Source organism: Grampus griseus (assembly GCF_964374135.1).
Source record: "Grampus griseus genome assembly, chromosome: 8".
Lineage (NCBI taxonomy): Eukaryota > Metazoa > Chordata > Mammalia > Artiodactyla > Delphinidae > Grampus > Grampus griseus.
Window position 1 is genome coordinate 30,932,926 of NC_139002.1, and position 25,123 is coordinate 30,958,048.

General features: G+C 38.0%; 1 protein-coding gene and 1 pseudogene across 2 annotated transcripts in view; both read left to right on the forward strand.

Moving 5' to 3' along the window:
- MMP20 (matrix metallopeptidase 20) overlaps positions 1 to 25,123 on the forward strand; it is a gene marked incomplete at both ends in the record, with an annotated part of 50,474 nt that extends 25,351 nt beyond the window's left edge. The window contains 4 exons of the mRNA XM_082660800.1: positions 9,758 to 9,894; positions 10,877 to 11,033; positions 23,911 to 24,014; positions 25,023 to 25,123. Coding sequence (XP_082516926.1) covers positions 9,758 to 9,894; positions 10,877 to 11,033; positions 23,911 to 24,014; positions 25,023 to 25,123 — 499 coding nt within the window. The remainder of the gene's footprint in view (positions 1 to 9,757; positions 9,895 to 10,876; positions 11,034 to 23,910; positions 24,015 to 25,022) is intronic.
- On the forward strand, positions 5,932 to 7,455 carry LOC309826804 (heterogeneous nuclear ribonucleoprotein K-like; annotated as a pseudogene). Its single transcript has one exon. The product of its transcript is annotated as a heterogeneous nuclear ribonucleoprotein K-like (transcript).

The following is a 25,123-nucleotide window of genomic DNA, read 5'->3' on the forward strand; positions in this document are numbered from 1 at the left end:
ATTTCTCTAATTATTAGCAAAGTTGAGCATCTTTTCATGTGTCTTTTGGCCATCTATATGTCTTCTTTGGAGAAATGTCAATTTAGATCTTCTGCCCATTTTTTGATTGGGTTGTTTTTTTAATATTGAAATACTTGTATATTTTGGAGGTTAATCTCTTGTCGGTCACATCAATTGCAAATATTTTCTCCCATTCTGTAGGTTGTCTTTTCATTTTGTTTATGGTTTTCTTTGCTGTGCAAAAGCTTTTAAGTTTAATTAGGTCCCATATGTTTATTTTTGTCTTTATTTCTGTTACTCTAGGAGATGTATCCAAAAAGATATTGCTGCAATTTATGCCTATGTTTTTCTCTAAGAGTTTTATAGTTTTATAGTCTTACATTTAGGTCTTTAATCCATTTTGACTTTATTTTTGTGTGTGATGTTAGAGAATGTTCTAATTTCATTGTTTTACATGTAGCTGTCCAGTTTTCCCAGCATCACTTATTGAAGAGACTGTCTTTTCTCCATGGTATATTCTTGCCTCCTTTATCAAAGATAAGGTGACCATAGGTGCATGGGTTTATTTCTGGGCTTTCTATCCTGTTCCATTGATCTCTATTTCTGTTTTGGTAACAGTACCATTACTGTAGCTTTGTAGTATAGTCTGAAGTCAGGGAGTCTGATTCCTCCAGTTCTGTTTTTCTTTCTCAAGATTGCTTTATCTATTTGGGTCTTTTGTGTTTCCATACAAATTTTAAAATTCTTTTGTTCTGGGCTTCCCTGGTGGCGCGGTGGTTGAGGGTCCGCCTGCCAGTGCAGGGGACGTGGGTTCGAGCCCTGGTCCAGGGGGATCCCACATGCCGCGGAGCAGCTAAGCCTGTGCGCCACAACTGCTGAGGTCCGCGCGCCTAGGGCCCATGCTGTGCGGCAGGAGAGGCCACCGCAGTGAGAAGCCCGCACACCGCAACAAAGACACAACACAGCCAAAAATAAATAGATAAATTTATTTTTAAAAAAATTATTTTGTTCTAGTTCTACAAAAAAAAGCCATGGTAATTTGATAGGGATTGCATTGAATCTGTAGATTGCCTTGGGTATTATAGTCATTTTGACAATATTGATTCTTCCAATCCAAGAACATGGTATATCTTTCTATCTGTTTGTATCATCTTTGATTTTTTTCATCAGTGTCTTACAGTTTTTGGAGTACAAGTCTTTGCCTCCTTAGGTAGGTTTATTCCTAGGTATTTTATTCTTTTTGATGTGATGGTAAATGGGAGTGTTTCCTTAATTGCTCTTCCTGAGGTTTTGTTGTTAGTGTATAGGAATGCAAGAGATTTCTGTGTGTTAATTTTGTATCCTGCAACTTTACCAAATTCATTGATGAGCTCTAATAGTTTTCTGGTAGTGTCTTTAGGATTTTCTATGTATAGTATCATATCATCTGCAAACAGTGACTGTTTTACTTCCTTTCCAATTTGGATTCCTTTTATTTCTTTTTCTTCTCTGCTTGCCATGGCTAGGACTTCCAAAACTATGTTAAATAAAAGTGGCAAGAGTGGGCATCTTTGTGTTGTTCCTGATCTTAGAGGAAATGCTTTCAGCTTTTCACTGTTGAGTATGATGTTATTAGCTGTGGGTTTGTCATATAAGGCCTTTATTATGTTGAGGTTCCCTCTATGCCCACTTTCTGGAGCATTTTTATCATAAATCGATGTGGAATTTTATCAAAAGCTTTTTCTGTGTCTGTTGATCATATGATTTTTTTTTGGGGGGGGGTACGCGGGCCTCTCACTGCTGTGGCCTCTCCCGTTGCGGAGCACAGGCTCCGGACACGCAGGCTCAGCGGCCACGGCTCACGGGACCAGCCGCTCCATGGCACGTGGGATCTTCCCTGACCGGGGCACGAACCCGTGTCCCCTGCATCGGCAGGTGGACTCTCAACCACTGCGCCACCAGGGAAGCCCGATCATATGATTTTTATTCTTCAATTTGTTAATGTGGTATATCACACTGATTTGCAGATATCAAAAATTCCTTGCACCCCTGGGATAAATCCCACTTTATCATGGTGTATGATCCTTTGAATGTATTGTTGGATTCGGTTTGCTAGTATTTTGTTGAGGATTTTTGCATCTATGTTAATCAATGATATTGGTCTATAATTTTCTTTTCTGTGTGGTATCTTTTACTCATTTTGGTATCAGGGTGATTGTGGCCTCATAGAATGAGTTCAGCTGAATGGAGAACAGAGTATCTGTTCTATTTTTGAGTGTACAGGCGATTGTTTCTATGAAAATGGGTTTATCTAAGAAAGGTCTTGTTATGTCTTGCTGCCCTGAATCCCCTTTCAAAGCCTACTTCTTTTATTAACACTTTCCACAGGGTGTTCGTGGGGTTAATGACTTTCTGTACGTTTGTCCTGAGGGCCCAGGTGTAAGGGAGGCAGCTCCTGGTTTTACTCTACTCAGCCCGTCATCTGAAAATTCCAGAAGCGAACCAAGTGTGAGGCTGGAGATGCCGGGCTTCAGTTACGAGGGTCTTCAAAATATTAGCCTTAGGAGAAGTAGCCTTAAAATAAGAATGGATGTACACAGTTACTTCAGGTGTAAGTCTCAAAAACAACGTTCCTTAGTAATGGGGCTGGCCCAAGCTTTGGCTATCAAAAAGTGAAACACTCTTTAGTATGTAAATTAATTCTTAAAAGATGTGTGGACAGTATTGAATCGCCAACAACCTGTTATTTGAATGGCTGGAACATGGTTAAGTTCAAGTTGGCACAGGCGTAGATCGACGGTAACAGCGACCCGCTGTGAGTACCCACTGCTTCATTCCAGCCGCAAATGAAGACGCGTGGGGCCATCCCACCTCCGAGGTTTCCCTGTTGTGCTTTAACACAGTTGTAAGAGGTTCACGGCAATATAATAGTTAATGAACTTTCAGTTTAAATTGTGTACATTTTTAAATTGTAAGATTTTTACTGTATATTGATGCATAGTGTGATTCAATAAACTGCTTTTAATTTAAAAACTATTTAATATTCAAAATAAATATAGTTATATATTTATAGAAAAATTAAAAAAAGAAGTGTTCCTTCCTCTGCAATTATTTGGAGTAGTTTGAGGATAGGTGTTAACTCTTCTCTAAATGTTTGGTAGAATTCACCTGTGATCCTGGACTTCTATTTGTTGAGAGTTTTTAAATCACAGATTCAATTTCAGTACTTGTGATTGATCTGTTCATATTCTCTATTTCTTCCTGGTTCAGCCTTGGGAGATTGTACCTTTCTAAGAATTTGTCCATTTCTTCTAGGTTGTCCTTTTTTTTTTTTTCGGTACTCGGGCCTCTCACTGTTGTGGCCTCTCCCGTTGCAGAGCACAGGCTCTGGGCGTGCAGGCTCAGCTGCCATGGCTCACGGGCCCAGCCGTTCCGCGGCATGTGGGATCCTCCCGGACCGGAGCACAAACCTGCGTCCCCTGCATCGGCAGGCGGACTCTCAACCACTGCGCCACCAGGGAAGCCCCTAGGTTGTCCATTTTATCAGCATATAGTTGCTTGTCTCTCATGATCCTTTGTATTTCTGTGGTGTCAGTTGTAACGTCTCTTTTTTCATTTCTAATTTTATTGATTTGGGCCCTCTCCCTTTTTTGTCTTGATGAGTCTGGCTAAAGGGTTATCAATTTTGTTTATCTTTTCAAAGAAGCTTTTCGTTTCATTGATCTTTGCTATTGTTTTCTTCCTTTCTATTTCATTTATTTCTGCTCTGATCTTAATAATTTCTTTCCTTCTACTAACTTTGGGCTTTGTTTGTTCTTCTTTCTATAGTTGCTTTAGGTGTAAGGTTAGGTTGTTTATTTGAGATTTTTCTCATTTCCTGAGGTAAGCTTGTATCACTATAAACCTCCCTCTTAGAATTGCTTTTGCTGAGTCTCACAGGGTTTGGATCATCATGTTTTCATTTTCATTTGTCTCTAGGTATTTTTTGGTTTCCTCTTTGATTTCTTCAGTGATCCATTGTTGTTTAGTAGCATATTGTTTAGCCTCCACGTGTTTGTGTTTTTTTTAGTTGATTTCTAATCTCATAGCATTGTGGTAGGAAAAGATGCTTGATATGATTTCAATTTTCTTAAATTTACTGAGGCTTGCTTTGTGGCCCAGCATGTGATGTGTTCTGGAGAATGTTCCATGTGCACTGGAAAAGAATGTGTGTTCTGATGCTTTTGGATAGAATGCTCTATAAATATCAATTAAGTTAATCTGTCATTAATGTGTCATTAAAGCCTGTGTTTCGTTATGGGTTTCTGTCTGGATGATCTGTCCATTGACATAAATGAGGCAATAAAGTCCCCCACTATTATTGTGTTACTGTCAATTTCTCCTTTTATGTCTGTTAACATTTGCCTTATATATTGAGGTGCTCCCATGTTGGGTTCATATATATTTACAATTGTTATATCTTCTTTTTGGGTTGATCCCTTGCTCATTACATAGTGTCTTCTCTGTCTCTTATAACAGTCTTTATTTTAAAGTCTATTTTTTCTCTTATGAGTGTTGCTACTCCAGCTTTCTTTTGATTTCCATTTGCATAGAATACATTTTTACATCCCCCTTAGCTGTTCCTTTACAACAGTTTTATAGATTTTCATTTTGCTTATATTTTAAATCCATTTACAGCTGTATTAGGAGGTTACTTGCTATACATTTTTTGTCAATTTTAATTTATTAATTATTGTAATCTATAGCTCTAAGTTTGTAAATCCTCTGAATATGTGTTCTATTGCTTTATTACCCAGTGGACATAATTTTTCTTCATTAATGTACTGAAATTTTTCATGAGTACAGATTCTTTTGGAATTTGTGATACTTTACACACATATATCACATATAGGTAGTGTTTATTACTACCTTATACATACAGTGTATACATTATAATATGTCTAAGTGTTTTAACTAAGGTTTCTTAACTTTGGCACTTACTGATATTTTGGGCCAGACTGGTCTTTGTCATGTTGGGCTGTCCTGTGCATTGTAGGATGTAAACTAAAATGTCACCCCTTGTCTTCACTAGACTCCAGTAGCATTGCTCCCCCTGCCCACTTTTCTCATTTCTTCATCCCCACTATTATAATTGCCTGAAAGCCACGCTTTGTGCCTTAATGAGAATCTAGCACAGTGACTGGAGCAGAGTCAGCATTTCAGAAGTATGTATTAAATTGAATTAATTGTAAAACACTTGCTTTTTGGATTCTTCATCAGGTTCCCAGTTAATCCATTGTTTTGTCCTCCTTATCAAAGATGAGATTATGGACTGTTGACATGATCTCTTTTTCTATTTTCATTACCTGATTCTTCTGGATACCCAAACCTGTGCTCTTTCTGTGATGGTGAAGAGAAAGGAGAGGGGGAAAGCAGTCCCTCTGGCCTTCAGCAAAGGCTAGGTCTCATTGGGTAAGGGGTCAAGTTATAAACAGAGAAAAACTGGAGGTCACAGTCTGGGAAGGAGCAAGTAGATTAGTTAGGACATGTGATGAAAATCAACATAGCTGGAGTCTAATCGGCTCTGTTTGCCCCTAACCACTGCTGACATTTGGGCCCATCAGCTTTTCTGGGTCTCAGTTTTCCATCTGTTAATACATATGGTCTAGATAAGGCTGTGATGTGTAAAGCTTGGGGAGAGGAAGTGTACCCTCAATGGCCTCCTGCCACACTGAGTATTGTCTATGGTAGATGCCCAAATAATAATTTTAAAAATGGACAATATTCAGCCAAGTGGCACTTTACAGTTTATAATGCACTTTCATATGCTTTATCTCAATTGATCCGCATAAGGATCTCAGGAGATAGGCAAGTTATTATTATTTGCATTTACAAGATTATGAAACAGGGCTGAGGCAGCACGGCAGCATAGGGATGGTAACCTTGCCTGGCAACTGCAGCAGAACACTTCAGTTCTGCCCTGCAAGGATATATTTAATAATAGATTGGTGTGTCTATTTAATACAAGAAAATGGAAACTGAACAGCCAGAGGAAAACTTTCCCAACACCGAAACCAATGGCAAATTTGGTAAACGCCCTCCTGAAGATATGGAAGAGGAATAAGCTTTTAAAAGATCTAGAAGCACTGATGAGATGGTTGAATTACGCATTCTGCTTCAGAGCAAGAATGCTGGGGCAGTGATTGGAAAAGGAGGCAAGAATATTAAGGCTCTCTGTACAGACTACAATGCCAGTGTTTGAGTCCCAGACAGCAGTGGCCCCGAGCACATATTGAGTATCAGTGCTGATATTGAAACAATTGGAGAAATTCTGAAGAAAATCATCCGTACCTTGGAAGAGGGCCTGCAGTTGCCATCACCCACTGCAACCAGCCAGTTCCCGCTCGAATCTGATGCTGTGGAATGCTTAAATTACCAACACTATAAAGGAAGCGACTTTGACTGTGAGTTGAGACTGTTGATCCATCAGAGTCTGGCTGGAGGAATTATTGGGGTCAAAGGTGCTAAAATCAAAGAACTTCGAGAGAACACTCAGACATCAATCAAGCTTTTCCAGGAATGTTGTCCTCAATCCACTGACAGAGTTGTTCTTATTGGAGGAAAACCTGATAGGGTTGTAGAGTGCATAAAGATCATCCTTGATCTTATATCAGAGTCTCCCATCAAAGGACATGCTCAGCCTTATGATCCCGATTTTTACGATGAAACCTATGATTATGATGGTTCAATGATGTTCAATGACCGCCGGATGTCCCATGGGATTTCCCATGTGGGGAAGAGGTGGTTTTGACAGAATGCCTCCTGGTCGGGGTGGGCGTCCCATGCCTCCATCCAGAAGAGATTATGATGATAGGAGCCCTCGTCGAGGACCTCCTCCTGGACGAGGGAGCCGGGGTGGTGGCAGAGCTCGGAATCTTCCTCTTCCTCCACCGCCACCTAGAGGAAGAGATCTAATGGCCTATGACAGAAGAGAAAGACCTGGAGACTGTTATGATGGCATGGTTGGTTTCAGTGCTGATGAAACCTGGGGCTCTGCAATAGATACATGGAGCCCATCAGAGTGGCAGATGACTTATGAACCACAGGGTGGCTCTGGATATGATTATTCCTATGCAGGGTGTCGTGACTCTTATGGTGCTCTTGGTGGACCTATTATTACTACACAAGTAATTATTCCCAAAGATATAGTTGGATCTATGGCTGGATCTATTATTGGCAAAATTGGTAAGCAGATTAAACAAATACGTCATGAGTCAGGAGCTTCGATCAAAATTGATGAGCCTTTAGAAGGGTCCAAAGATCAGATCATTACCATTATAGGAACAGAGGACCAGATACAGAATGCACAATATTTGCTGCAGGACAGTGTGAAGCAGTATGCAGATGCTGAAGGATTCTAATGCAAGATATTTTTTTTCTTTTTTATAGTGTGAAGCAGTATTCTGGAAAGTTTATCTAAGACTAGTGAAGAACTGAAGGAGTCCTGCATCATTTTTTTTTATCTGCTTCTGTTTAAAAAGCCAACATTCCTCTGCTTCATAGGTGTCCTGCATTTGAGATGCAGTGAAATCTTTGCTGTTCACCAGATGTAATGTTTTAGTTCCTTACAAACAGGGGTGGGGGTAGGGGAGGGTGTGCAGAAACTAACATTGAAATTTTGAAACAGCAGCAGAGTGAGTGAATTTTAATTTTTGTTCATTGTTGGTGGTTTTAAAAAAAATCCCCCCATTGGGCTTCCCTGGTGGCGCAGTGGTTGAGAGTCCGTCTGCCGATGCAGGGGACACAGGTTCGTGCCCCGGCCCGGGAAGATCCCACATGCCGCGGAGCGGCTGGGCCCGTGAGCCATGGCCGCTGAGCCTGTGCGTCCGGAGCCTGTGCTCCGCAATTGGAGAGGCCACAACAGTGAGAGGCCCGTGTACCGAAAAAAAAAAAAATCCCCCCACGTAATTATTGTGAACACTTTGCTTTGTGGTCACTGTAACATTGGGGGGGTGGGGGACAGGGAGGAAAAGTAACAATAGTCCATATGTCCCTGGCATCTATTCAGAGCAGTGTGCAGAATGTAATACTCTTTTGTAAGAAACGTTTTATGATTTTTAAAATAAATTTAGTGAACCTAAAAAGAAAGAGATTATGAAACAGACTTGGAGATACTTGTCAGCATTGGAATTGCAGCTCCAGCTTACAGCCTTCTAAAACATGTGCTTTTCCTTTTGCCTCTTGATGTTGCTTAGGAACATGAAGTATTTCTCTCTCTCAGTACAGCTCTCCTTTAGATTTTGTCATCAGCTTAAAGTGCCTCACCTGGATGGCTTTGCCAGCTCCCCCCAGATGGAATGACACATCCCTCCTGTGGAATACACTCTATGTTCTCAGAGCAACATGAGCTTGACTCTTCATTGCACAAATTGCTCTGAATTATAATTGTCTAATCACTTATCTGCCTCTACTACTAGATTATAGCTTCTTGAGGGCAGAGCCCGAGTCTTGTTCAGTGTTTCATCCTTGACGTCTACCTCAGTGCCTGCTGACAGGTGCTCCATAAATATTTGTTAAATTAACTAAAACTCAACATAAGATTTGAGGAGTGCCTAAACTTACTATATGGAAAATTAAATGTCAGAACTTTATTACAATTTCCCTGTCTGCAAATAATTTTATGTGTTGATTCTAACTTCTGTGGAGTCAATTAAACTATTTGTATTTTATAAGAATGATTTTCATCTCCAAAATTCAAAGTGGACTTCATTTGCATTGAAGGTTTCAGCCCAGTACCCTCTTGTATACTCCCACAATTTTATGTAAATAATACTGGATAGATGCGTGGTTGAGTTGATAAATCTTAAGTTAATGTATGTGTACCAGAGTTTCTCTGAAGTAGCCATTAGGTACAAAGATATAAACATTTTCAGTAGATAAATACATAGACAACATCATTTATAATTGTTAATGTTTTTGCAGTTTTTACAGGAAATAATTAGCCTCTTCCAACCACAAAAGTTTAGCTCATTTATATAATATCTATAAAGTGCACCTGGATGGTATTTATCTTTATGAGATTTTAATTTTTAAAAGATCAGAAGTGGAAAGGGAAATTTGTAGCAAATGATACTTGGAATAGGAAGGTGCACAGCTTAAGTGTATAAATTATTGATGTCAACCCTTGCTATCCTTTCATGTTTTGAACATCCTTAAATAAATGAAGGAAAGAGGATTACAGAGATGCTAAAAGAATGAAAAGGGAGAAGAAATTGTTTACTAAAGTCAAAAAAGGATATGGGGAGGGGGAAGGGTAAGCTGTGACAAAGTGAGAGAGTGGCATGGACATATATACACTACCAAACGTAAAATAGATAGCTAGTGAGAATCAGCCGCATAGCACAGGGAGATCAGCTTGGTGCTTTGTGACCACCTAGAGGGGTGGGATAGGGAGGGTGGGAGGGAGGGAGACGCAAGAGGGAAGAGATATGGGAACATATATATATGTATAACTGATTCACTTTGTTATAAAGCAGAAACTAACACACCATTGTAAAGCAATTATACTCCAATAAAGATGTTTAAAAAAATAAAAAATAAATAAATAAAACAAACTTGGTTAGACTATGACTGTCCCAGATATGTTAAAAAAAAAATTATGTTCTCCTTAAAAACAAGGCAAGAGCAAGAGGCATTTAGAAATGGCCTCTGAAGTGTGGTTTGCAGTATATTTCAGCCCAGGTTCAGTTGAAGATCTAAGTCAACCCTTGATCTTGATTTCTTTTCCATTGCCCAATAGGATTTTCTGGCGTCGGCAGGTTCACTTGATGTCAGGGATCCGGCCCAACACCATCACCAGCTCCTTTCCCCAGCTTATATCCAATGTGGATGCAGCTTATGAAGTGGCTGAGAGGGGCACAGCTTACTTCTTTAAAGGTACCCTAAAGAACCCTCAAAGAAAGAAGTGGCAGGGTACAGTGCCTGGTATGTTTGGAACACCTAGTACTGTCAGCATTTGTTAGCTATCACAGAGCATGTTCCAGTCACTCCTCCTCAGATTGGGGATGATAAACCCCTCTTCTGTACTGTGACCATGACAGGAGTGACAGTGACTATCAAACTCTTCTCAGAGCCAAAAATGTCATCTAGTGAGGCACTGTTATAAGTGACAGTGTCCAGGGAGGTAGAAACCTAGTCCCTGTCCCCTGGACCTCTGCTCTGTGTGACATGGTATACTCTTCTGAGAGCTTCTAATTCACAAAAATCAGCATGGAACCCTCAGGAGAAAAATACAAGCAGCTGAGAGAGGACAGACGCCTGCAACTTCAGGAGGTGGACGCATACAATATGTCTCTGGCTCCAGACCTTTACTATTTGAGTGACTTTGGGAAGTTATCTAACTGCTCTCAGTCTTCATTTCTTTCTGTGCAAAATAATTATAATAATAACAACCTTGAAGATATGACAATGGCTAGCCAATGGAAGTTGTCCAATAAGTGATAACTATCAGTTTTAGTTTGTATTTTCTTGATGCTGAGGGCTAAGGGTAGAAGGTTAGTGCCAATTTAAGCAAGAATCAGCTTTTGTGAGTTGCTTGCCCCTTGTCTCTCATACATATATGAGACTGAAATGAGATTATACAGATGAAAGTTATCTTGAAAAAATTGAACGTGTTAAATTTAAAACATAATTGTATCAATATTCTTGCTTTCTTAAGGTATCACTAGGGATTTTGCCTCCAGAGCAAGTTTTAAGTCTTTTACCGAATTGAATAGAGGCTTTTTTCTCCTACTAGGTTTAAGCCATGGTAAATATACGATAAACTAGCCCTATTTGTGATCCTGCATAGAAATCCTCATGAGTAAAGAGCACCACTAAATGGTACAGAGTTTTTGTAAATTTTAATTTCTGTTTCTAGGACCCCACTACTGGATAACAAGAGGATTCCAAATGCAAGGTACTCCTCGGACTATTTATGACTTTGGGTTCCCAAGATACGTGCAGCGAATAGATGCTGCCGTCTATCTCAAGGATGCACAGAAGACCCTTTTCTTTGTGGGAGATGAATACTACAGGTATGGCTTTTCTCCTTTTGATTGTCCAGATGTATTCAGTGAGAAGGAAAAATGCTTTTGCAGAAAAGAATGCAAGGCAAGTTTGCTATAGGCCCATTGACTCTTCTCAGCCACTGGGGTGTCATTTACTGATGGTTGATACTGTCTTCAAGGTACTGAACCGTCCAAATAAGTGAAACATTCATTCAATAATCCCATTGTTTGGTCTTTAGCACATGAATCATCCAAAGCTTTCAAATCATTCATTAATTGGACCCCCAGTGGCCTAAAAGAGTGGATGTAGCACTCCCAGTATATAATTACCCACTGGGAATGCCTGAAAGAAGAACTGATTTCCTCTTGAGTATCTATGCATTCCAGCATAGTCTGTGATTTTGTGCAAAATGAATGTGGTCATGACTATGGGGCTCCTTGAAGGAAATTTTTACTGAAAGGCAAAGGCCTTATTGCTAAGTCCTTTAACCCAGAACATGAAGATTCTTCTTATCCAAGGAGGATTACATATCATTTCCATGCCCGTCTTGCAGGAGGTTATTGTAAGCAGATCCAATCACTGCACACAGGGTCACACCTCATCTCTCCTGCCTCATCTTACCACTTTAATTGACTCATGTTAGAGAACTGAGTGCAGCTCTTTGTCAAGCACTGCCTCTGCTCCTTCTTTATTCACAGTTCTCACTTTAGCATTGCTTGTTTTTCTGAACTATAAGAAAGAAACCAAAACAGACTCTAAACAGGTGACTGTGCTAAACACTTTAGGTCCCTGTTAGGGTCTGGTTGGCAGAGGACCCAGCTTTGGTCCAAGGGTTTTCATTCTATTTTCTATTATCTATTTTAATAACCATTTCTGTGGCATAAAATAAATTTATAAATATATCTGTCATCTTCTTCAATTTAGAGCTGAGAAAGTAATATAACTGAAGCACAGATATACTTCATGAAAAGAAAAATTTATTTCATAAAAATGAATGTCAAAATGTGGACCCTGCTGACTTTTTTGGGCCACTGAAAGCCCTGGTAGCATTGCTCAAAGTATTACTTGCTGTCATGAGTTGTCACTTCCAGTCCAATGTTTAAACCACTAAGCCAACTAATTTTCTTTCAGAACTTCCTTTATGAAATAGCAATAGTTATTCCTTTATTAAGTCCCTAATATCTGCTGGGCATACTCTCCAAAGTCTTTCTTTAAGGTAAGGTGGCTGTAATCACCGTGTTGACATACAGGAAGATAGATATTGAGAAATCCAACTCCCATTTTAGGTTTTCAGAGAATGGCATCCAGAGATGCGTGTATAAGCAAGTGTGTGAGAGTATGAGTTATGATTATTTGGTTCTTTGTCAAAGCCTGTTCATAGCCCGATTCTCCTTGGGGGGATTATCCACTCTCTTACTATTTCCATTCTCCATTCATCACCTGGTCTTTGGACTAATCTTCCACCCACCAGCACCCGCAGTAAAGCATGGACCTCCAACCAGGCAGGACTGAGGCTTAACGGCTAACACAAGGGGCCTGGTGAGAGGTTTATAATACTCCATAAATTTAGGGATGGGGAGGGGAGGGTCCCTGATTTTAACGATGCCTTATCCCCCTGAGGAAATAAGTTTGAACCTTTCCAACTGAACCTCTGTGAATGTCTATTAAGGAAACGTCTTTAGTAATCTAGATAAAACAAATTCATTAAAAAGTTGGCCTAGGGCACTAATACAAATATTAAAGAGCTCCTTTTGCTGGAAAGGAAAAGAAACTGCAGTAGGCACTTTTGATATTAATCTCCCCAGGTTATTGAGAGTATTAAGTGATATAATACATGTACATACCTAGCACAGTGCCTGACATATAATAGGTGCTCAAAAAGAGTGACTGCTCAGTAACAGTAGGAACTTATATGGTAATTAGCAAATAATTGCTTTAAAAGTTGTGATAATTAACAAATGATTGCTTAAACTTCAGTATTCCTATAAATAGCAATCCAGTCAAAGAGCTGGTCAAGGGGATTTCCTTTTTCAATACTGAAGGGCCCTGAAATTGCACTGAAATCTCTGCTTTTGGCAAGGCAGAGACAGTCATTTCAGCAATCGGAGTCTCCTACTTCATACTCTCCAACACAGACACCGGTTTACATACTAAGGAATAAGACAAATAACCTTGAAAAGGTTATTTTCAAATAACCTCAAAAGTTCAGGAAAGGGCTTCCCTGGTGGCGCAGTGGTTGACAGTCCGCCTGCCGATGCAGGGGACACGGGTTCGTGCCCCAGTCCGGGAAGATCCCACATGCTGCGGAGCGGCTGGGCCCGTGAGCCATGGCCGCTGAGCCTGTGCGTCCGGAGCCTGTGCTCCACAACGGGAGAGGCCACAACAGTGAGAGGCCCGTGTACCGCAAAAAAAAAAAAAAAAGTTCAGGAAAAGCTAACATATCATCTTTATTAACAAATCCCCCTGAATTCCACACATTTCACGCGTGAGTATGACATCTTATTGTCTTATAAAGCCTATATTGGTTAGAAATTATGTTCAGCTGCTAGTAAGAGAGACCTAGTAATAACTGTGACTTAAACACATAAGGGTCTTTCTTTCTCATATATGTAAAATGTCTGAAGTTTATCAGATTTAGAGCTGGTAAGGTGGGTCCATGGCCATTAGGGACCCAAGTTCCTTCTGGCATTTTGCTCTAGTATTAACAGGTAGCTTCCACTCTCATAGTGGCCACAGGATTCAAGGTGGTCAATGGCGCCTCAGCCATTACATCCTATTCTAAATAGGAAGAAAGAGGGCTGGAAGGAAAAAGCAAAGGAGGCAATGAAGTTCTATAGGTAAAGCACATGGACACACTCAAAAAATACAGAAGCCTCAAGTTACAGACGAATAATTTTACTATTGACACCCATTGACATTGTGTTAGGATTTATTTTCCTTAGTCATTCCTCAGGTTCTTCTTTGGTCCTCATGCTAGTTCAGTCTGTGACACAAGTAATGTGCCAAGGGAAGAAAAGTCTCTGGATGTGCAGGTTGTCAGGGAAATTCTCCATGAACCCCTAGGGCTGGGGACCCGTTTTAGTGAATGAAATGGCATGAGAAAACTACTGAAGAATTCCTCCACTGAGGTTTGAGTGTTGGCTTGGGGCTAGGTTGATTCAGGCTGTAAGAGTAAGAACCCACATGTCAGTGTAATATTGATAGTAACTTACAGAGGAGCAGCTCACAGAACTACAAAGTGAAATCCAAAAGGGGGTTCTGCCATGCTGATGCCATCACATGCTACATTACCAAATGACATACTGGTTAAACTTTACTAACAAGGGCTACTTCCCCATACATTTGTTTGCTTTCATTCCTTCCTTTTCTTTTCCTAGAAGGCCTAAATGATCCAACCAGTTTTTTTCTTTACATTACTTCCACTACCTATGGTTAATTTCTCCCAATAGATGTTCTCCCTTGCCTACTAATACCAGAGCAGTGATTACACCAAGTAGTTCCTGAGAACTGGGGGGGGGGGGGGGGCGGGGGGACGGGGAGGCGCTATCAACTCCATCATTCTTTGACATGGTCAGTGTTTTCTAAATTTTGTGTAAAGTGACTTACAAATCTACAGGTTCCAGCCCTTTTCCACTTCCAAATCACTCTTTCTACATATATGGAGGCATGATTGATGCAAAATAGGATACAGTCTTCTAAATTCTTTCCTTCCTAGATACCCCAAGAATACTGGAACTGGATCTGTTTATTTAAGGATTTTATAGTTAGTCACCATAGAGAAATAAATAATAATAAAAATTTAAAAGATGGGTGGAGTTCAAAATCTTGGTTTTTTAATCTTTTTTTTTTAATGTATTGCCAAACTACCACATTCAACATACATATACTGGGCATGATTACATGTCAGGATCTGTACTAGGACCTTGACACATGAGAAGGCACAAAGTTTGCTGTTTATAAGAGTGTAGACAAGAGTAAGAGAGTGCTAATGTCAACTCCAACAGCAGTCATCTGGCAACCTGGATTACCTTTCTGTTTTAGTTTATGGAGGCAGATGGAGGCAGAAATAGTAACTACTTCATTGAGTTGTGGAAATGAATGAGAAAATGTGAAATGCCTGTCCTATAGTAAGTACTCAGTTCATATTGGGTGTTATTAATGCCCTCAACAAGTCTTACAGTTGAGGGTAAATGTATAGATAAGTAATTAAGAGCAATCCAGGTGGCCTCGTAAAAGACTGCACAAGGATTAGTGGGGCAAAACAAAGAGGAAATGGACAATTCTAGCAAAATTGTCAAGAAAGAGTTCTTAGAGGAAGCAATGACTGAGCTTCATCTTGAGAGTTGAGTAGGAGTTTCCCAAACAGGAGGGGAAGGGCGCTTCCAGGCAGAGAGAGCAGTTGAAGCAAAAGCACTGATGCATAAAAAAGCCTGTGTATAGGAGGAAAACCTCAAGCTGTTCAGTATGATTAGAACGTGGGCTAGAATGAGAGATTTGGTCCAAGGATGGAGATCATGGAGGGCCTATGCCTTTCTAGGGAGATCAGTGTTAATTTATAGAAAAGAGGGATATCTCTAAATGTCTTAAACAAGGAAGTAACCCATTAAGATTTGTGTTATTAAAATATCACTCTGGCAGCAGTGTGACTGGATTAGAGGGGGACAAGACTGGAAGTCAGTCAAACCAGTTAGGCCAGAAAGTAGTGGGAAGCATCTTCAGAGTGCTTAAAGAAAAAACTCTCAACCAAGAATCCTATATTGCACAAAGCTATCTTTCAAAAATGAAGGCAAAATAAAGACATTCCCAGATAAACAAAAACAGAGAATTTGTCGTTAGCATCTTCCTTACAAGAAGTACTAAAGAAAATTCTTCAGGTTTCAGCAAGTAACCCCAGACAGTTATTTGAAATTTTGAATCCACATAAAAAAAGAGTACCAGTAAGTGTAATTATGTAATTATAAAAGATAGTATAAATGTGTATTTGTTCTCTTAACTGATTTTTAAATTAATTAAAATTAACTGTATAAAGCTGTGTGTGTGTGTATATATATATATATATATATATATATATATATATATATATATATAATTGTATGGCTGGGCTTATAACATATAGAAATAAAATATACATTTATATATAAACTTTGAAGCAGATTATGTTAAGTTAAAAAATATATATGGTATGCTCTATAGCAACCACTAAGGAAATAACTTTATTAAATGAAGTAAAAACCTCATAAAAGAAATTTAAATGGTACACTGGAAATTCTTCAGTAAAGCAAAAGAAAGCATTAAGGAGGAAAAAAGGAACTAAAAAAGATATGAGACCTGTAGAAAATAAAAGCAAAATGGCAGATATAAATCTAATTATATCAATAATATTAAATGTGAATAGATTAAACAATCTAATCAAATTGTAAAGGTTGTCAGACTGGATAAAAAAACAAGATGTCACTGTGTACTCAAAGATACAAATAGACTGAAAGTAAAAGGATGGAAAAAATATACATCATGCAAACAATGACCATAAGATAGCCAGGGTGACTATGCTAATACCAGGCAACAAAACATATTAAAATAATACTTTTAAAATTAAAAGTATTACTAGGAATAGAGAGAGATAATTTATAGTGATAGAAGGGTTACTCTACCAGGAATATAAGACAACCTAACAGCAGGGCCCCAAAATGGATGAAGCAAAAATACTGACAAAAATGCAGGGAGAAAACCACAACTGAAATAATCATAGTTGGAGACTTCAATACTTCACTTTCAGTAATGGACAGAATGACTGGACAACAAGAGCAATTAGGAAAGGAAGACATGAACAGCATTATAAGCCAACTAGACCTAACAGATATCTATGGAACACTTCACTCAACAAAAGAAGACTACACATACTGCTCAGGTGCATGTAGAACATTGTCTGGTACAGATGACATGTTAGACCAAAACACAAGCCTCAGTAAATTTAAAACCATTAAAATCATACAAAATACCTTCTCTGATCACATTGGAATAAAGCTAGAAATCAATACCAGAAGGAAAACTGGAAAATTTACAAATAAGTGGAAATTATACTTCATGCTCTTCAACAACAAATGGGACAAGAAGAAATCACAAGAGAAATTAGAAAATACGTAAAGGTGAATGAAAATTAAAATACAACATATGAGAACTTATTGATGAAGTTAAAGCAGTGCTCAAAGGGAAATTTCTAGCTGTAAATACCCATGTTTAAAAAGAAGAAAAAACTCAAATCAATGACCTAACTTCCCACTTAAGACACTGGAAAAAACAGCAAATTAATCCTAAAATAAGGAGGAAAAAAGGAAATAATAAAGATTACAGTGAAAATGAATGAAGTAGAGAATATATAAACAATTTGAGAAAATCAGCAAAACTAAATTTGGTTCTTTGAAAAGGTCAGGAAAATTGACAAACTGCTCACTAAATTGACCTAGTAAAAAAAAGACCAAAATTACTAAAATCAGAAATGAAAGAGGGAACATTACTACAAACCTTACAGAAATAAATGGGTTATAAAGGAATGAACAATTATGTGCCAATCAATTAGAAAATTTGGATGAAACAGACAAATTCCTAGAAAGATACAAAGTGATGAAACTGAGTCAGGAAGAAATAGACAGCTTGAATACACCTATAACCAGTGAAGAGATTTAATTCATAATTTAAAAAATTATCCACAAAGAAAAACCTAGGCCTACATGTTTCACTGGTGAATTCTACCAAAACATTTAAAGAACTATTGCCAATTTTTCACAAACTCCTCCAAAAAATAGAAGAGGAAGGAATACTTCCCAACTTATTGTATGAGGCCAGCATTGCCCTTCTATGGAAACCAAACAAAGGCATCACAAGAAAATAAAACTTCAGACCAATATATTGTGAATGTGGATGCAAAAACCCTCCAAAAGTACTAGCAAACCAAATCCAGAAACATATAAAAAGAATTACCAAGGGGAAACTTTTTTTCCCAGGAATGCAAGGTTGGTTTAACATCTGAAAATCAATTAATATAATACACCATACCAATAGAATAAAAAAATTAAAAACCATATGATCATCTCAATAGATGTAGAAAAAGCATTTGACAAAATCAAACACCACTGCATGATAAAAACATTCAACAAACTAGGAATAGAAGGAAATTTTTCAGTCTAATACAAGGCATCTATGAAAACCCACAGCTGATATCATACTCAGTGGTGAATGATTGGATGCTTTCCCCCTAATATCAGGAACAAGACAAAAATTTCCATTCTCACCACTTCTATTCAACATTTTACTGGAGGTTCTAGTGGGGCAATTAAGCAAGAATGAATGCTATAAAAAATTAATGATAGAAAAGATTGGAAAGAAAGTAAAATTATCTTTATCTGTATGTCGTATAATCTTTTACATAGAAAAGCCTAAAGAATCTTCAAAAGAAAAAAAAACTGTTATAACTAATAAATGAGTTCATCAAATTTGCAGAGTATGTGTTCAAAATGAAAAAATCTATTGTATTTCTGTACACTTCAATGAACAATGCAAAAATAAAATTAAGAAAACAATTCCACTTACAATAGCATCAAGAAGAAAAACATACTAAGAAATAAATTTTAACAGAACAAGTAGAAAACTTGTAATATGAAAACTACAAAACATTGTTGGAAGAAATTAAACGAGATCTAAGTGGAAAGATATCTTATGTTCATGGGTCAGGCTTCATGTTTTTAAGATGGCAGTTTCTCCCAAAATTGATCTGCAGACTCAATACAATCGCTATCAGAATATCACTGGTTTCTTCAGGGAAACTGACAAAGTGATCTTAAAATCTATATGGAAACTCATAAGACCCAGAATAGCCAAAATATTTTGAAAAAGAAGAACAAAGTTGGAGAGCTCAGACTTCTCAATCTCAAAATTTACTAGAAAGCAAAAGTAATCATGACAATGTGAAACTAACATGAGAATAGACATATAGGTAAATGGAATAAAATTGACAGTCCAGAAATAAACCCATATATTTATGCTCAGTTGATTTTTTACAAGGAAGCTAAGGCCATTCAATAGGGAAAGAATAAAATTAAGAAGTAAAGCAAAATTAAAGAGTAAACAGGAATTCCAGTTTGTACATATGTAGTTTGAAATGCTAGTGAGACCGATGAATGGATATGTCTGGAAGGCAGTTGGAAATACAGGTCTTGAATTCAGAGAATTCAGGCTGGAGATATAAATTTGCATTTCATCATACAGTAAGATAGTAATTGAGACCATCAATACATTTCAACATTGTTATTAATTCTTTGTTTCAGAATTTTCTCACAGTCACTTTCCTCATGGGGACCTGGTTCCTGACCCTTATCTAGGATGGTACATGGCAGCTTCTTACTCTTCTCCATTCTCTTCATTCCTGACCACTCTCCTGGCTGCCCTCTCTAGTGAGATCACAAAGGTCCCTTCCTCCGTGAAAGCCATGTGATTCCTGGCTAGGAGTGGATTATTAACTTCATAGGGGATTCCACTAGAAATTCCACTAGATTTCACTAGAAAGGTCTCCTTGAAGAAACTTCCTGAAACATATACCATAAATACTTACTAATAAATTCCTCTTTTTGCCATCCTTTCTCACATTTTCTTTAAGCATCTTTTAGCAGACTGAACTGCCTATTCAGTAATTCAAAGAAGGCAGAATGGAGTTAAGTTTTACCACTGACATAAGTTAGAAATCATCACAATGAAAACACCAGAAATTCCTAACAAATCTAAGGTCTGAGCACACAGTTAAACAATATGCAAGTACTTTACCAATATAGTCCCCAAATTCTTAGATTACAAAGGTAGAGAGTAAGATAATATATATGAAAAACCACATCAGATATCTATGGCAATATCACTAGTAAAGTGTCACTGTCAGTAATGATTTAGTTAATATCTATACCCATTGATCAATATTAAATGATTAAACAAATACCCTTAAAGGACATAAACATAGTTACTGGTCAATCATTTTTAGCTGATATTTAGATTTCACAAAAAAGACCTCAGTAATGAGAAAACATATGCAACGATTTTAGCAGGTTTCTAGTATATTTACAATAAATATTTTCTTAGTATTCAAATATTGATGGTTTATTATGTGTTAGGAATCACACTGAGTATTTTCTCATATTCTCTCATTTTCCCATCTGCCTTCTCAACAGTCTTGAGAAGTAGGTATTGCTATCTCGATTTCATAGTTGAAAATATTGCATCTAAGAGATTAAGTGATTAGATCAAGGTCACACAGCTAAAAATAGTCCATCTGAGGATATATTTTATGCCCTCTGAATCCAAATACAGAGATCCATCCCATCTACCATACGTAGTCACCTTTTATTCTCTTCACCACTGATTTATTTATTTACTGTCAATTAAAATACCCATGCCCATAATTCTCATCCTGTCATATAATTTTATTTTCTTTTACCCTCAGCCAAATCCTCAACATACTAGTAGACCTCCTAACCCCTTTCTGCTGAGGTCTCTGGACTACCTCCAACATTCTCTAGCCCTCCTTTCTCCTCTTCTCAACCTTGCCTACTATTGCATGTTATCTTAATGAAGTGTGTTTAAAAAATTAGGTAAAGACTAAACTCTTTGGTGGCTTAGGATCCCAGACCAAATAGCAACATCCACTAAATGTCATACTAGCCAGTCAGTTATTGGTTCTTGGGGCCAAAATAAACTACAAAGTCTTATAGCTTGGGCCAGGCCTTGACGTTAACATGTACCAGGCACGTGTGTGTGTGTGTGTGTGTGTGTGTGTGTGTGTGTGTGTGTGTGTGTGATTTCTCTCATCCTCATGACTACTGTATTGCAGATAAGGAAACCAGGGTTCAGAGCTCAGAACACTTTCCCCTGATCAGAGCCAGCAGGTAACAGAGTCAGAACTCAAACCCAGAACCATCTGACTATACACTCTTTGCTCTATAACAGAAATCCTCAAATATCTGTCCAAAAACCAAGGGCTAGATCATCACAAAGTTTTCAGCAGTCCACAGAAAAATAAAAATAGCACAATATAATAAACACAGGGGCGTGTGATCTGGGTCAGTATTATTGGCAAGAACCATCTTTTATTCTGAGATTATGTCCTTTCTGCCTTTTTTAGTATTAAAGTTTCTTTTCTTTCTGAAATGATAATGGAAATAGGTGGTAATTTTTACTTTGAGGGTTGATGGTAATGTTCTTACTTGGTAAAATGAAAAGTAGGTAACCCTATGTTAATTATGTAGGCCCATCTACACAGTGACTACGTAAAAGGTCCAAATGAAATATACATGTTATCAGCTAATCTTAAAATGGTGACTTATGTGTCAGACTGATACTTTGAGATAGATTTTATTGAGAGTAATACTCTTTGTAAAGCAGTTATAGGATAAGAGGCAAGAGGGCAGAGAGGGGGTTGGCAGAAAGGGAGAGGGACTATTAAATACATAAGTGGTAGAAGGGATGGAGGAAAAAAAATGATTTCATAGTTTTGCCAAAATTTTTGCCTACGTTTTTATAAATGCAATTGAAAATTAAAATTCTCAGCCAGACATTGCATCTCTAAAATTTCTTTTGAAATTTTATTTACATATAATATTATTACCTCCATTATCCTCTGAACATATATATATATATATAATATAAGATTTTAGATGTCACCATCACCCACCTTAGCAAACTAAACAGACAGATAAAAAGAGAAAGATTTCTTTTTCAGATTTTTCTATTGGATTAATAGTCATCATTTTCTCTTTAAAACTTATTCCTATATTATTTAAACAGTATTTCTAGTCTCAGAAAAGATCTTTACTCTCTCCTTTCATACTTTCCAGATTTCTCAATCCAATTTAAATATACAAGCAGATCCCAACTTGTAATAGGTTTCCCTATAGATATTCTTTAGTCAGTCACTTGTTTGGAACTGAGAACACCTTTTGCCATAAAACAATATAAATGGTGATTAAGTTATCAAAATCACTCATAAATGTTTAATGAACACAAAGGTAAGGCATAGCTCTAATTATAATAGCTCAGCTTCTAATCCTCTATTCAGAGCAGACAAAAGAGGATAAAGACATGAAAGGCTTTTCACCGTTTTCCCTGAGCTTAGGGGTCAACATTAAGCAAAGAATTCAAAATGTCATGTTCTCTGGCATCCCCCCCCCACATTTCCCTCTATATCCACAGACACCAAATGTCTCTTGGTCACTTCTTTGTTCTTCCTTTTGCATCCCTCTCCCCAAATATTTTAAGCTTTGGAATTATCTTCCTCACTCCCTTCACTCAAAGCATCCATTTTCCCAGTACAACTGCCTCAGGGAATTGAGAGAAGAAAACCTAGTGAACAGAGATTAATATGTAAACAACCTGTACTTTCAGTGTCTGACTCTAGATTTCAGAACAAAAGAAGTCTAAGCCATGGGAGAGGCAATATGCCTGGCTGTTCTTTCTCTCCAGTCTTTCCCTCATTACAGTCCTGATACCTTGCAACCACTGCTTCTAATACCATACAGGTGTCCTGTCCCCACTCTTTATTGGCACTTCTGATGACAACAAAATATGGTAAATGGCTTCCATGTTTATTTGTGCTTACAGTAACTCATATAACTTGGTTTTCCCCTTGGCCTACTTGGAAGATTCTAATAGCTCTCCTGGAAAGGGAGTTTGGACTCCTATTGATACTTCTAGGATTTAGCTTCCACTCCTATCCGCAACACCCCATAAAGCACCTCAGTCCACTAGTCAGTTTCAGCCTGAATACTTCTTTCCCAACGTTTGATCTGCTCAGTATCATGAGAGATCTGTCCCCTGGCCTGTGCAGTCATAGTTACAAGAAAGGCACATTTCAGGAGAAGGTGGATGTGATCTGCTGCTGCAGGAAACTCTCAGTGGCCCAGACACAGGAGAAATTGACCTTTGGGTGGGAAAGCAGCGGCGTGTCCACCTTGGGAATGTCCGCGTTGGGAGCTCTACGCTAATGAAGAAGGGACTTTCTCATACTTTAAATGAAAACTTCTTGAAGGGAAAAGAGTCTGCCCTGCCTACATGCTGAACTCATACAAGTCATACTGATTCATACAAGTCACAGTCTTTTCTACAAGGGGTAATTTAGATCACAAAGAGAGGTATTAACCAATCTTCAGAGTTATCATTGCACGGCAGTTGTGGATTCAGAAAAAAAAAAACCTAATCTACTCTTTGGTCAGTTGTATAATCTTTCTAGGAAACAAAAAAATTTAATTCAATTAAAACAATTTAAAAGGCAGTCTCCATTATTCCAGATTTTCTCATTTCTTGTCTTTATCTATTGAGCATTCACACATGTATTTATTCATTCACTGTGCATTATTTGTTCAATCCCTCCTCTATGGGTACACAGTAAGAAGCTCATTAATGAAAGCCTCTGTGAAGGGTTTTTAACTGTTTGGTAAGCCAAGAAATTCATACATAGAGAACAAAAGAGAGACAGAAATTGCAACAGTAAATAAAGCACTAAAAATATATGCAGAGTTCCCATTGAAAGGTAGTATTTTTTTAATTATAGAAATATGATCCTATAATTCTAAACAATATAACTATTTCTAAACAATATATCTGGCAAATTTTTTAACAATAGAATGTTTACAGCAAATGACTCCCAAACTAGCGTTCCCAGAATCTCTGGAAACTGGGAGAGAAATGGCAGAATGTGTGTGTGTGTGTGTGTGTGTGTGTGTGTGTGTGTGTGAGAAAGACAGAGAGACAGAGAGAAATCTAAAGTAAATCATAAATCAGCCCTGGCTAAATATGCCTGATAGCGCAGTGTCTTCTACAATCGATAAGTACTTCTTGTTTATATTATTTATGAAATAATATTTCTTCCAGCTATGATGAACGAAAAAGGAAAATGGAAAAAGACTATCCAAAGAATACTGAAGAAGAATTTTCAGGAGTTAATGGCCAAATAGATGCTGCTATGGAGTTAAATGGTGAGTGTTTCCACTGTAAAGTTTCTTTGTAGAAATTGTAACAAGAAATCTGGTCTCTGCTGTAACATAGAAGAAGATGGATTTCCAAATGAGAGTCCTTGGTTCTTATTTTTTTGTCCCTGAGTCCCTTATAAATTTAGCTAAAAAGATTAACCACCAGAAAGAGTATAAAAAGTCTGTCATTATGGTTCTCTCTTTACAAATGGAAAGTTTTAAAAGTATACCTTCAGTGCATTAGTCAGCTACATCATAAAGGCCATCCAGTCAAAATTACCTTTTTCATCTTTAAAATGCACATACTCTCAGCCTTCCCAGGGGCTTTCCCCACACCATCACCCAACTCCTGAAATTTAACACATAGCTGGGAAAGTTGAATTGAATTGAAGTCGGTTGAATAAGTTTAATTGGATCTTTTGAATCGGTCAAAACATTCTTCTTGAGTACATAGCACAGAGCTGGACACTGTTCAGAAATGCAAATACAGTTTGATATGGTCTCTGCACTTGTGGAATGGTTATTCTCTTTGGAAAATGACCCTCTATCCAACACAGATGAAATTACTAGAAAACAAGACAACTTATAATTTAGTATTGAATTGTGTGGTAGTCTTCACAATAATTGCAAGAGGTGATCTGAGGAAGAAAAGATCAAAACAGGCATCAGGTGCTGTAGATCTCATGGTGGGACTTCAGCTGGGTTTTAAAGAATGGCTAGAGGTTTGATTAGGGAAAGAAAACAGTGGGGGCTGGATTTCCTGGAGGGGAACAGCCTGAGTAGAAGCAAAAACCACCTCTGGCATGAGAAGAGAGATGAGAGATGATCAACATGTTAGGGGTGTCAAGTTCTAGGGCTCCGAGAGAGCTGTGACGAGGATTAGCTAACTGCCACCTGACACGTTCTCAGTCCCCATTTGGTGCTACCTCAAGAAAGTTACAACTACAAGACAATCCCATTTATAAATTTGCAAGTCATTTTCAGTAATCATAATTTCAACTTTGTCTCTTTTAGGCTACATTTACTTCTTTTCAGGACCCAAAGCGTACAAGTATGATACAGAGAAGGAAGATGTGGTTAGTGTGCTGAAATCTAGTTCCTGGATTGGTTGCTAA